General features: G+C 35.5%; 1 protein-coding gene and 1 pseudogene across 3 annotated transcripts in view; one reads left to right on the forward strand and one right to left on the reverse strand.

Annotated features, from left to right (window-relative positions):
• The first annotated feature begins 2,705 nt into the window (after positions 1–2,705).
• LOC102877974 lies at positions 2,706–3,305 on the forward strand (annotated as a pseudogene).
• A 5,790-nt stretch (positions 3,306–9,095) lies between these two features.
• The window catches only part of RNMT (RNA guanine-7 methyltransferase), a 27,277-nt gene continuing 21,405 nt past the window's right edge, over positions 9,096–14,967 (reverse strand). For 2 of the 3 annotated variants that reach the window (XM_025044885.1, XM_006909206.3), the window contains exon 11: positions 13,404–13,726. In XM_025044885.1, coding sequence (XP_024900653.1) covers positions 13,689–13,726 — 38 coding nt within the window. In that variant the 3' untranslated portion in view covers positions 13,404–13,688. Of the gene's footprint in view, positions 13,727–14,967 lie in introns of all 3 variants that reach the window. The other variant, XM_006909205.3, reaches the window with a different exon arrangement.

Here is a 14,967-nt window from a genome sequence, read left to right on the forward strand (position 1 = left end):
GTTTCATTCTTTTGCACGTGGCTTTCAATTTTTCCAGTACCATTTATTGAAGAGGTTTTCTTTTCTACACTGTATGTTTTTGGTCTTTTGTTAAAATTATTTGCCCATTTATATGTGGATTTATTTCTGGGCTCTCAATTCTTTTCTATTGGTCTGTTTGTCTGTTTTTCTGCCAATACCATGCTGTTTTTATTATTGTAGATTTGTAGTATAATTTGAAGCCAGTGAGTGTGATACCTCCGTCCTTGTTCCTTTTTCTCAGGATGGCTTTGGCTATTCCCTTTTGTGGTTCCATACAAATCTGAATTTTTTGTTGTTGTTCTATATTTTTTTAAATGCCATTGGGATTTTGATGGGGATTTCATTAACTCTTGTATTGCTTTGGGTAATATGGCCATTTTAACTATGTTGATTCTTCCAATCCTTTAGCATGGAATATCTTTTTATTTCTTTGTGTCTTCTTCAGTTTCTTTTAATAACATAGTTTTCAGTGTATAGGCCCTTCATATTCTGTGTTAACTTTATTCCTAGGTATTTAATTCTTTTTGTTGCAATTTTTTTTATTTCTTTTTCTGAAATTTCATTGTTAATATATAAGAATGCAATGGATTTTTGTACATTGATTTTGTATCCTGCAACTTTACTATATTTGTTTATTGTTTCTAATAGTTTTTTGATGGAGTCTTTATGGTTTTTTATATAGAGAATCATGTCTGCAATTTTACTTCTTCATTCTCAGTTTGGATGCCTTTTTCTTATTTTTTCTTGCTGGATTGTTCTGGCTAGGAGTTCCAGTACCTAATGTTGAATAACAGTGGTAAGAATGGGCATTCTTGTCTTATTCCTGATCTCAGAGGAAAAGCTGTCAGTTTTTCATCTTTGAGTATGATATTGGCTGAGGTTTGTCATGTATAGACTTTATTATATTGAGGTCCTTTTCTTTTATGCCCATTTTATTGCATGTTTCAATCAAAAATGGATGCTTTATGTTGTCAAATGCTTTTTCTGCATCTATTGATATAATTATATGATCTTTATCCTTTATTTTGTTCATGTGATGTATCACACTGGTTGATTTGTATATGTTGAACCATCCTTGCACCACTGGAATGAATGCCACTTGATTGTAATGCATTATATTTTTAATGTATTGTATTCTATTTGTTAGTATTTTGTTTAGAATTTTTGCATCTGTATTCATCAGAGATATTGGTCTGAATGTGTGTGTGTGTGTGTGTGTGTGTGTGTGTGTGTGTGTGTGTGTTTGCCAAGTTTTGATATCAGGGTAATGTTGCCTCTTCCTCAATATTTTGAAAGATTTTAAGAAGGATAGGTATTAAATCTTCTTTGAATGTTTGATAGAATTCACTTGTGAAGCCATCTGGTCCTGGACTTTTACTTTTGGGGAGGTTTTTAATGATTGTTTCAATTTCCATACTGTTGATTGGTCTATTTAGATTCTCCAGTTCTTTGTGATTCAGTCTAGGAAAGTTGTATCCTTCTAAGTACTTGTCCATTTCTTCTAGGTTATTAAATTTGGTGTTATATACTTTTTCATAGTATTCTTGTATGATCCCTTGTATTTCTGTGGTGTCCATCATAACTTCTCTTTCATTTCTGATTTTTTTTTTAGTTTCTTCTTTTTTCTTAGTAAGTCTAGTCAGAGATTTGTCAATTTTATTAATCTTTGTAAAGAACTAGCTCTTTGTTACATTAATTTTTCTATTTCCTTTTTGTTTTCAGTTTCATTTAATTCTGCTCTATTTTTTTCCTTCTGCTGACTTTGGGCTTCATTTGTTCTTTTCCTAATTTTTTAAGATGGACTGTTAGGTCGTTTATTAGGGATTTTTCTTGTTTCTTGAGATAGGCTTTTATTAGTAACACTTTGCTGCATCCAAAAAGTTTTGATATGTCGTGTGTGTGTGTGTGTGTGTGTGTGTGTGTGTGTGTGTGTGTTTTCCCAGAATAAAATATAGCTTTATTATGACATAGGAAAGCCATTAAGTGAGGGGGAAGAGTCAAACAGTTCCTCAAAACAATAGGTGAAAGAGAAGTGTTAACATCTTGGTAATTAAATCCACAGCACGATCATTGGAATCTTTTTCTTACAATTTTTGTTTTCAGTTATAGCAAATTCAACAGTCACTTCAATGGTCAAAAAACAGCAATTTCACACATTCTCATTTGTCTCTATCTTTTGATTTTTCTTTTTATCTCTTCTTTTATCTAGTTATTCTTTAGTATCACATGGTTTAATCTCCAAATATTTGTGGTTTTTCCCACATTCTTTTTGCTGTTGATTTCCAATTTCAAAGTATTGTGGTTAGAAAATATGCTTGGTATGATTTCAGTCTTATTCAATTTTTTGAGGCTAGTTTTGTGTCCCAACATGTTTTATGTGCACTAGAAAAAAAAATGTATAATCTTATGTTCTAGAATGAAAGGCTCTGTAAACGTCAATTATGTCCATTTAGTCTTTAAAGCTGATATTTCCTTATTTATTTTCTGTTTGAAGGATCTATCCATAGCTGTAAATAGGGGTATTTAGGTCTCCTACTATAATTGTGTTTTTGTTAGTTTCTCCCTTTAGTTTTGTTAGTAGTTGCTTTATATATTTTGGTGCTCCCTGATTTGATACATATATAAATGTTATGTCTTCTTGGTCTGGCTATTGGGAAGGTGCTGCAGTGGGACCAACTGGAAAGATGCCCATGGCTGTGATGGCACAAAGTGCCATTAGTTTCAAAAAGTTGTTGGATCAGTGAGAGAACCAGCAACTCGAGACTCCTGGAGGAATTGCTGCAACCCCAATGTATGGTCAGCTTTTAACTTTATATCTGGTCCATAATGACATGAATAATGCAAGATACCTTTGGAAAAGAATAGCACCTGATATAAAATCTGCAAATTCTGAACTTGGGGAAAATTGGTCAGTAGGACAGAACCTCTGACAGATGTCCCTTGAATCTATGCTACCATCAATGCTTGCCAATGATTTGAGATGGTCCAGCCAACCATGAAATCACTTAGAGATGCAACAAGGCATCTCAAACACATATCACAATCATTGCTGATGATTTTGCAGCTTTTGTTGGGCTCCTTGTGGAAGAGGCTGTGAAAGATTAGAACAAAGATGGCAATCTGACTCTACAAGAATGGTTATGCCCAAAGAGGCAGTTGCAGGGGCCTTGGATGTTTCCTTTAACAGGTTTATTCCTTTATCAGAGCCTGCCTCAGTTCCACTAGTCCCTAATGAACAGCATTTAGTCAGATTGTCTGATTATGTAGTTTTCCTCGAAAATTGATTTATCATTCTGAGTTCAAGATCCACTTTCAGAGTCCTGTATACTGAAAAATATAGATATGTAAAAATTTTATTTTCAATTTATTGGATGTATTAAGCACCTCAGCATTCCTTACTGAGAATGTGATTATATATACATACATATATATAATATATATATTTATATATATACACATTTATACATATATAATATATACATTTATACATATATAATATATATATTTATATATATACAAATACACACACACATACATATTATATATATGTATGTGAGAGAGAGAGAGAGAGAGAGAGAGAGAGAGAGAGAGAGAGAGAGTCCTTAAACATCATGCTGAATAGTTATTGAAACAATTCTCATTTTGTAATATTTGACAATTTGGATGAAGCCCGTCAGTATTATTCAGTTTATATTCTCTAGTAACTCATAAAAATAGCTCTCTCGCTTCATGTAGAACAGTAGTTGTCAACCGTTTTTTCCCTGCCCCAGTACTCAGTACACTCTCATCCATATCACCGACTGATAGTTGTAATGATTCGTTTCAGAGTTGAGGAGGACTGTCCTCAGGGGCAGTATCTGAATTGTGGGGCATTCTGATTCACCTTCTTTGGAAAATATGCTCTCTTTTCTCCCACGTCCTGAGAATCACTAATACAGAATGCTGAAATATCACTGAGGAACAAAAAGTCATCTCCTTAGTAAGCCAGTTTGTTAATTTACATTTTTTTTTCTGTTGGTGTGTGTACATCCTTTGCTGTCCATGGAGGGCTTGCCATGAAAATGCAACTTATTTAAGACATTTATGAGAAGTATTATAATATTCTTTCAGAAGAGGGGAAACATACCTATGGAATGCATTATACTGGGCAAGAAGCTATTACGATAAGTGCTACACTTTGATCAAATATCCTGCAGCCTATTAGTTGCTTACATTTACCCTTTGGTTCAAGTTATGCCTTTTGGAGAAATACTGAACAAGTCTTTTCATTTTTTATGTGACAGCCCTCTGAATATTTGAAGTTGTTTATTGTATCTTCATGTTAAAATAGCCCCTAGTTCATTTATTTCTGCATTTGTTCAATATTTAATTAAAATTTTTTAAGTGTTACGTCTTCTTGATGTATTGTCCCCTTTATCTTTATAAAATGTCCATGTTTGTGTCTTGTTATCATTTTTACCTTGAAATCTATTTTGTTAGATAGAGGTATGACTACATCCACTTTTCTCTGGATGCCATTTGCTTGGAGTATCATTTTCCATCCTTTTGCTTTGAGTCTGTATTTGTCCTTGCAGCTGTGATGTGTCTCCTGAAGGCAACATATAGATGGGTTTTGTTTTTTAATTTAGTCTGCTATTCTGTGCCTTTTTATTGGTGAGTTTAGTCTGCTTACATTTAGTGTGATTATTAATAATAAGAATTTCATATAGTCATTTTATCTTTTGTTTTCTGGTAGCTCTATGTCTCCATTATTTCTTTTCTCTTGTCTGTTATTTTAGTTTGGTGTTATGCTATAATTTTTTTCCTCCATTTCTTTTTTTTTAATGTTATCTGTCCAGTTCTGGATTTTGTGTGTGTGTGTGTGTATAGTTACCACTAGGCTTATGCAAAAAAAAGGGGGGGAGGGTTATATGCAATAGTCCTTTTTCCTCTGAATATCTTATCTCCATTCTCCTTTGCAAATTCAGACCTTTACTTCCCTTTTTGTTTTTGTCAATTATCCCTATTTATGCTGTGAGTTAGTTTCTGAATCACAATAGTTATTGTCTTCTTCTCTCTTTTAAAATGTTTTTATCTCCTTTAACCTTTACATTAGATTTAAGTGTTTAATATCCTATTCTGAATAAGGGTTGCAATTTCCTCCTTCGATATGTCATCTTATACATAATTTCGTATCTTTTTGTCTTTTTGTTTCAGGTAGAGTAACCCCCTTTCATATTTCCTGTAATGAAGGTCTTGAGGTGGTAAAGTCTTTCAACTTCTGTATGTCTGGAAAAGTCTTTATTTTTCTTTCATATCGAAAGGATAACTTTGCTGGTTATATTTTTCTTGACTGGTAATTTGTCTTTCATTAGTTTGAATATTTGATTTCACTTTCTCTTAGCTTGTAGGGTTGCTTCTTAAAATCTGATGATAATTGAATGGGAATTTCTTTATAGGTTACTGTCTTCTTTACCCAAGCTACCTTGAGAATTCTCTATCATTAATTCAAGAATCCAGCTCTCTTCATAGGTTTAGGAATTTCTCATTGACTTTTTGTTTGAAAAGGCTCTATTTTCCCTTCTCCCTCTCTTCTCCTGGTATACCCATTATCCTTATATTGCTCTTTCTAATAAACTCAGATAGTTATCACGAAGTTCTTTCTTTTTTTTTTAACACTCAAGTCTCTCTTCTTCTAACTGCACAGTTTCTAAATTCTATCTTTAATATCACTAATTCTTTCTTCCATCTGGTCAGCTCTATTTTCTAAGCTCTCTAGTTCATTCTTCATCTCTTTTATTGAGTTTTTCAGCTCCAGAATTTCTATTTGATTCTTTTTTAGAATTTCAATATCTTTGGTACTCTTTCTGTTTATTGATTTTGTTTCTGAGTTAAAGAAACTGCCTATCTGAGTTTTCTTGTATTTTGTTGTTTTTTCAGAACTGTAATCTTGAATTCTCCGTCATTTAAATTACACATTTTTGTCTTTTTTTCTGTTTTTTTTTTCATTTTCTTTCTCCGTTGCCTTGTTACCTTGGTTGTTCATAGTATTTGATGGATTATTCCTCTGCTGAGGCATTTATGAAAATGAAATCTGCTTTTTTTTTTTTTAAGAATAACACTTCTCTAATAGGTTGATAAGAGGTCTTTCTTTTGATTTCCACCAGGTGGCGCTGAATCACAAGTTTGTTTTTTCTCTTGCACTGCTTCAGCTTCTCAGATCTCTGCAGGGTGGTGGAAAATGCCCTTGGACTTGGATGTCTCCTGTGTGAGCAGGTTGCCTCAGTCTCAGGGCACTACCGCCCTGGAGGAATGTGGTGGATGATGGGGTTCTGATCCTATTAAATCCCAGCACAGCCCCTTGCAACCAGACGCTGCCAGGAGTGCTTCACTAACCAAGGTGTCCCAGGTGCCCCACTGGGACCAGCTGTGATGAATGCGGATGAAATGGCCTGGGAGAGGCCAGCTCCTGTGGTTGTGGCTTTGTTTTCCACCCAATAATGGTGACTGCCAAACCTCAGCTGCCTCACCTCTGTATCTCAGCCTGTCACTGGGATTAGCTGGGCAGTGTCCATCTGCTACTCAGGGAGAAATTCTTCTGCCTTACTTATTCTCAGGGCTGCAAATAATGTGCTCTGTAACCTGACACTCACTGCTACAGTTGCTTCTGGGGCCCACTACTAGCTCTGGGAGGGTGGGGGAGGCAGCCAGGCTCTGTGGCTTTGTTTTCCGCCTGGCAATAGCGGCTGCTGGACCACATCTGCCACACCTCCATATTCCGTCTCTGCCAGGGTCACTGATTTCAGCTGCAGTATGGGCTGGCCACCCAAGCAAGAATACTCACTGTATCTCTCTGCTCCTCACGGCTGCAGAGTGCACACTGCAACCTGATTCCTCCCTTCTCCAGAGACCCATGGCACCCATCTCTGCCTTTTCTCTCTACCCTCTTCCCCTGTTCAACTCGTAACTTCAAGGGGAGGGTCCAGGGGAACTTCTGGTGTCTCCATGCTTTTGACATCACCTCCCAATTTTTTTTTTTATCTTTTTCTTATTTTTAAACTTTAAAAAATAGCTTTATCGAGATATAATTGACATACCATATATTTCACCCATTTAAAGTGTACTATTCAATTGCATTAATTATTTACACTGCTGTGTAACCATCACCACTATTTCCAAAATTTTCATCACTCCAAACTGTTCAGATTCTCTATTTCTTCTTGAGTTAATTTCAGTATTTGGGATATTTCCACCTTTGCAGGAATTGTTTCCATTTTATCTAAGTTGTTTAGTTTGTTGACATAAAATTGTTCATATTGTTCTTATAATCCCTTTAAATATTATAAATTTGATGAATTTCTCATTTTTTGGTGACTTTTTTGATGATCGGTCTGTCAATTTTGTTGATCTTTTTAAAAAACTAATTTTTTAAAACGTCACTGATTTTTCTCTAATGTTTGTCCTTTTTCTTTCTTTCCTCCTTCTTCCTTTGGGTTTTCTTCCCCCTCCCCAACTCTCTGCCCTATTACATAAGTGGATTCTTAGGTTATTGATTTGAGAATTTTTTCCTTTTCCTATATAGGTGTTTGTAGCTTTAAATTTCCCTCTAAGCACTGCTTTACCTTCATGCCATACATCCTGGTGTGTTTTTATTTTTATTCAGCACAAAATATTTAGATTTTTCTTGTGATTTCTTCTTGACCAATTAGTAAAAGTTTTTTGGTTTAATTTCCAAGTATTTGTAGACTTCTCAAATTTCCTTCTGCTACTGATTTCTAATATAATTCGATTGCGGTAGGAAAAATACTTTGTATGATTTTATTCCCTTAATTTTACTGCCATTTGTTCTATGGTCTGAAGCATATTTCATATATGCCTAAAAATAATGTAGATTTTGCTGTTGATAGATGAAATGTTCTGTAGATGACATTTAAATTGGTCGATAGGGCCATTCAAGGTTTTTATATCCTTGCTGATCAGGGTTATATTTTAAAAACATAAAATAGATAACCTCATTCATATGAAATCTGTGGCTTTCCACTGATTTTAGAATAAAATCAGATTTCTTCACACTGCTGCCTATCTTTATGCATTCATCACGTACCATTATTCATTTTGCTCAATTAACTAAATTAACAAGATAAAGCTACCCTTGCATCCTGTTATTGATATAAAAATCTACCATACAAATATAATTAAGATAGTACTGCTACAAGGATAAACAAGCTGACCAGTGGAACAGAGTACAGAAATATGCCCACACATATATGATCACTTTACATAAGACAAAATGAAAAACTGTGGTATAGTGAGGAAGGGAAGGTTTTTCTCAATAAATGGTACTGGGACAGCTGGAAATCCATAAAGGAAAACTTCTACCTTAAACCGCACCTCACACTATTAACAAAAATCAATTCAGTATGATTTCAGATTTAAAAGTGAAAGGTAAAACAAAAAAGATTTTAGAAGAATACAAGAACATTTTTATATTTGAGTAGACAGATGTTTAAACAAAATATGCCAACTATGAAGAACAATTTAGCAATATTTACAATTGGTAAATTGTAATTTAATATAGAATTGGTAAATTGTACTATATTAAGAGCTTCTTTTTCATCAAATACATTCTCACAACATAATATATTCAACAAAGAATTTGTATCGAGAATAAATATTTTTAAAAACTAACAAGTCAATAAAAAAGACAGAAGCCCAATAGAAAAAAAAGCAAGTTGAACAGATATTTCACAAGAGGATACTCAAAGGCCAGTAAACGTATATGAAGTGTTCAATCCTCTTAATAATCAGTGAAATAAAACTAAAGCCACACAGATATCGCTTATATGTGTGCCAGAATAAAATGGAAAAGACTGACACCCCCAAATGTTGGCGAAAATGTTAGACAGCTGGAAACTGTCTAACATTTGGGAAACTGGCCGTACCCAGTAAAGCTGAACATAATGTATGCATTGCGACCCTACAATTCCACTCTTAGGCAGAAATGTGTACCTTTGTGCACCAAAATTCATGTACTAGAATATTTGAAGCAGTACTATTAATATTTGTTCCTAAACTAGGAATGAATCAAACATCCATCAGATAAATAATATGTGGTTTATTCATGTAGTGGAATACTATACTATGAGAACCATGATCAAACACATGCAACAAAAATCTCACATAATGTTGATAAGCCAGATACAAAATACAGTTTGATTCTATTCATTCTATTTGAAACCGAACAAAACTAATATACGCTCTTAGAAATTTGGATAAGTATTTACCCTTGGGGAGTTAGTAATGGGAGTATGAGAGGGTTTCCAGGACACTAGTGATATTGTTTGATCTGTGTGCTGATGGTATGCATATGGTCCACTTGTGAAAAATCACTGACTTGTTTATACATGTTACATTTCAGTAAGTTAAAATGATTTGCCTCAGCCTGCATAATCAGCTGACTGAAGAAACGATGTCTTCTCTTGGATTCCCCTTGGCTACACTCTCAACTCCAAACTGCCACTTCCAAACAGTGGAGGTGAAGCACTCCTTCATTCCCCAACATACAAACTAAACTAGATTTGTTACAGATCTGGTTGCTAAAAGAGGTCTACCAAAATGTGAAATCAAGTCTACCTTTGCCTTCCTGCCTGTTGATTACTTTCTCCCCTCTGCCCCCATGTGCCCAAATGTCCTCTGCTGTCTCTGTCCCAATGCCTCTTATTCAGAAGTAACTGCTCCTCTCAAGGAACATTTAAATAATTATAAAAGTTTTGAACCAAAAAGAGGGGAGATAGTTATCATTTCAAGTTGCAGACAGTGGATGGGTGAGGAGTCATCTGAGCCTTTCTAACACCCCTGGAGGAAGATAACATGCAATTGAACCTTACTTGAGGGATAGGGATGTTCAAATCTTGGATCTGCCTTGATCAAGTTTGTATCCTCTCTATGCTTGTTTCCTCGTCATTAGGGTTATCCCTATCCTTTACCTGTTGTTATAAGGACTGACATGAGATAGCTTAATAAATGTTAGCTGTCAACTTGCTTTATCCAAGGTATGCTGTCCCCAAGGAAGCAGGACCCAGGAGTTCACACAGCAGAGGGCTTCATGCTGACTGTAAGTGATCCCAGGCAAATTTAGTGGGTGTCCCATATTTGTTCAGTATTGTAGTGAGGAACAGACACACATGCTTCATGGCTAAATGGGAGAAGAAAAATTGAGGACACAAGGTGGAGTTGACTGTACCCAGCCCAATATATATCTGCTGAAAAGGTCTATAAATAAGTGTAGCACCTACTGCATCAATTGCCTTCAAAGAATCTGTAATGTCAGAGGGCAGAAAAACAAACTTATCAAGTGTGTAGTATTTGATATAACAGAAACATGGAAAGTGGTGACAACTATGCTTTCTAGTTGACCAAAGGGCCAGAAAACGCCACAGGCATTTTGGTACAGCTTTGTTTATAGAGCCCTGTTCCCTGCATCTGGCCTCTACTGTGAAGATCCAGAGACCTTGGCAGTGACTGCCTCATGATACATACAAAGCCTGAGGTAGACAAAAGTCAATTTATCAACAGTGAAAAATAATATTCAACTAGAATATCCATACTGGCATTTTCTCCCTGTAGGCACACCTACACAAGAAGCTAAATCTTCATTAGAATACTTTTCATTGATTTCCACTTTAATCTTTATTTCCTTCTTCCTTTGGGTTTAGTTTGCTTCTCCCTCCCTACCTATCCACCCAATTATATAAGTGGAATCTTAGGTTATGGATCTGAGATTTTTTTTTCCTTTCCCAATACAGAAGACATATCAAAATAACATAAGGGCAATAAGCTAATGAAGACTGAAGAATAAATTCCCAAAAGACCTAATGGGACTGGAGATCTAGACATCTGAGAGCTTTTTTCTGCCTCTCCACTGATGATTACATTGCACCCTTCCTCAAAGCCTGTGTCTTTGTACCTGCTCTGATACGATTGTTATTAACACAAATTTAGACAGCAATCATATTTCCTCAATTTACAGTTTGGGGAAGGGGTAAAGCTAGGAAACTCTGTACTGACAATTATACAGATTAGTTAAAAGAAGTTGAAGTCTCTAATCAATGCCTTCTCTCCCTGAAGGCAAATTTCCTCAGGGAGTCACACTAGAACCAGAGGGTTGGTGGGCACTGAAAGAGCAGTTACTACCTGCAGGTTTCCAGCTTTCTACAGGTTAGAATACCTCCCGTTTGAATACAGCTGGAAATGGCCAGTTTCTCTCCCTGAACACTGTGGCTACACAGTGCTTTTCCTTTAGTACAGTCAAGGTTCAAATAATTCAATTTGAGCATTTTTAGTTATACCACAATTCAGCCATGTTCCCAGGTCAGTCCTCCCAATCTCAGGTTGTGTCTTTTCCACAAACAGCTGATTTGATCTTAATTTCTACTTTCATCATCAGAGGCTAACTGAATGGCAGGTCTGGGAGAGCTCTGCAGGCACTCCCCTGAACGGCTTACATCACTGACCCTACAGTGAAAAGCTATGCCCCTCCTTCTCCTAACAGTTACAAGTCTTGAATGGAAAATTACCAAATATTTAGACTGTAGGTATGAGTGTGGGGAAGTCCTACCAGCTTCTGCCTTGGTGATGGTGAGTAGGGGCTACCTTTTCTTAAGAGTGCAAGTCACTGCCCAGACACTTAATCGCAGCAAGATGTCGGGGAGTGAAAGGGAACAGCGGAGAAGGCAACAAGGCCAATAAACCTCACAGGAAAGGGCAACTGCCAGAACTCCACATCCTCAGGTGTGGCTCTGCACCTCTCCTGCACATACAACAGCTTTCTTAAACCCCAGAGCCCGGCTCCATCCACTCAAGCTATTTTGCTCTTTTCTACCCACTGAAAGTCCTGAACCTTCTTTTTCGCTCTGCTTTGTATTACCAACAATTACTCGATCCTTTGGGGGATTCTTCTCTCCCCCAAATTAACCATGCAGTGGAAAGAGGCTAAAAATGTTTTATTACTTGCTTAGAATTAACTAAGACCATTAAATGAAAATAGTGATAAGAAATAATAAAGCAGATTTTCATGCACTACTGAATCATCAATACTTTCTGGTACTTTCCCCAAAACTAAAATGAACCTGGCTATGTAACTAACACTCAGAGCTCACCATCTCCACTTCCCTAGCATCATTACAAAACTTTAGCTAGCTAACAGCAGCTACCATCGTCAGCAGTACTATTATTTATTTCCCCAAATGACTTATGGCAAACCACCACCAAGGCAAAAAGACTTTAATTTTTGTAAACTGGTAACAGTTTGGAGATTGACAGATTGCAGAAGAAACAGAAATCAGGTAACCCATGTTCTGCTAAAAGATGTGCTACTCCAAATCATGAACAATGACATATATAAACAAATTAAGAGACTACACTTTTTAAACAAGTACTCTGGATAATTATAGAAAGTAATGCCTTTTTCAACATGCTTTAAAAATAATTTTTAAAAGAATATGCAATAATTTCTCTGCTTTGCTCTTTAAACTTTTCACTACATCTAAAAATTAGCAATTTTTCCAAACAGTGATATAAAGTAAAGACAATAGTTCACCTAGCTGTCAGTTTTGGAAGTGTAGTCAAGAAGCCAAGGCTGATGATTGTAATGGTTTGAAATGGCAAACACAAATTCTAAATGGTGATGAGACGATGAATCCTACCTGTCCAAAGTATGACAGTGTAATGGAAGAATAGATACTGCTTCTTTCTGGGCCAAAGGGGGTAACAGGTCTATAGCACGTAGCACTAGTAACCTAGAACTAACATGGGGAGAATTAATTTGAAGTCTGTCAGCTTTTAACAGTCACATCCTCCTACTGTAGTTTGGTATCTAATTTTAGGAAAATGTGTAACAAGGTTTACATGAGAGGTTTTCATTACATCTTGAGAAAAAACAACTACCCCATTTTTGTTCAACAAAGCTAAATCTAATTACATTCTTGATAACCAGAAACATTAATTGCTATGGTAGGAAATTCTTTAGAGAAACCCCACAAATCCAAAGCAATTCTATTCTGGTATCCAAAATGTTCTATCCAGTTCCAGAATTGCATTATATTAGCAAATAAAGTAGTTACTATTTATAACAAAATGTAATAACTGGATAAAATTCTAGGTAAATAACTTTTATAACAATCTAAAATTAATTTTAAACTTATAACTTTAGCAATACATATTGAACACTTACATTCAACTGTACAGAATGCAATCCATTTAATCTTGAAAAACACTATGTAACCTAACTATGGAAATGAGAGTACACACCTACAAACCAGTATGCTCCCTCATCAATTCTACAACTATAATAAATTTAATACTGTAAACATTGAACAGATCAGAGCACTGTGGAAAGTTAAGCGGCTTTAGCAAGTCATAGTATAATTTTTATGAGCTCAGACAGTAGAGGCAAATGGAATTTTTAGAACATTACTTAAAAATAGATTTTTAAAGATGAAGGTCCCAACTCATTCTTATATACACACACACAAAAGTTCATCTGTCACAGACAGCAAGTATTGAATTTATACACTGGAGTTTTCGGCACCATCTGTACATTTAGAATAATTAAAATAAACAAAGCTGTCAAATCTATCTAAGGTGGATCATTCAAATCTGTATAAGATGGAACACAGCTGGCCTGCTGCTCACCGCTGCTTCTCAAATGCAAAAACCAAGTAAATACCTAAAAAATAAGTAAATAAAAGTTAGAGTGTGGTTTTTGATATCCTCAGGGTAAACAAAAAATCTGTCTTATTCACATTTTGGTGAAAATTCTTAGGCTCTCAAGCAAATTTGGAGAGGAAAAATCCCATTATTTCTGAGAGTTCCTAAATTACTTTGAGTCATTTAAGCAGATATGGGATCACATGTGATATTTATTTGAAAACAAATGTCTACATACAGTAATACTCAGTGACATCACAGCCCTTGAGAAAACCAATTCAACAGCTCTAAAAATATCTAAAAACAACTTGCAATAAGAAAATGTAAAAGTATAAAAGAAAATTAAAACTAAAATATCTTATGACTTAATTCTTTTTATCTGGAGTAAGACAGGTAAAGTTTTTTATTCAGAAAAAACTAATAAGAAGAATTATAGGAAACACATATAACGTCAATATTAAAATTCTAATTATTGAATTGCTTTATTGTAGGGTCGGTAAGGAAAAAGAGTCAAAAATAATATGGTAATTGACACTCTAAGATATTAATCTGGCCCCAACTGTGATTTTCCTGCACAAATCCAACCCCAAGAGTACTCTCCTCTAAATAACGTATCCTGCGTTAATGAATATTCACTCTAAGACATAGAAGTGTATCTCTCCATTCTGAATCACACTGAAGTTCAAACCTATAATATTTTCTAATAAGAGACCAATAGATTTTATGGTGAAAAAATACTTGAAAAGATGACAAACCTTCGCAACATCACAAGAATGTTCCAGTTGTGCACTAGGCTATTCATTCAACCAGCAAGTCATAACAGGCCACATAACTTGGGAGTCCTTGCTCCTTAACTCTTGATCAGGGAATAGATGAAGGATGGCAGACTACGTACAACCTCCTGATCCTTCAGCTTTTTGCCCTTCCAATCCAATCTTCACAGGAGTACCATCATACCCCTCTTTCCAAAATACGACTTTGGTCATGCTATTCTCTGCTTCTATCTACTAGCCCCCAAATTTTTTTTTTTTTTTTAGGTAAAATGAAATGTGGTTAGCAGCAAACGGGTGGACAGAAAACAGGCAGGGTGATAATCAACACTATAGATTCTTTTAGAGAATGAGGAAGCAAAGCAGTCTAAAGCATTCGCAAATATATAACAAGATTTAGAAGAGGGCAGCATTACTTACCTTGTCCCACACTCCAAGACTGCAGTGTAACTCTGCCAAACCCACCCCGAACATACCTATACTTACTGCA

This window comes from Pteropus alecto, unplaced genomic scaffold, assembly GCF_000325575.1.
Source record: "Pteropus alecto unplaced genomic scaffold, ASM32557v1 scaffold233, whole genome shotgun sequence".
Classification (NCBI taxonomy): domain Eukaryota; kingdom Metazoa; phylum Chordata; class Mammalia; order Chiroptera; family Pteropodidae; genus Pteropus; species Pteropus alecto.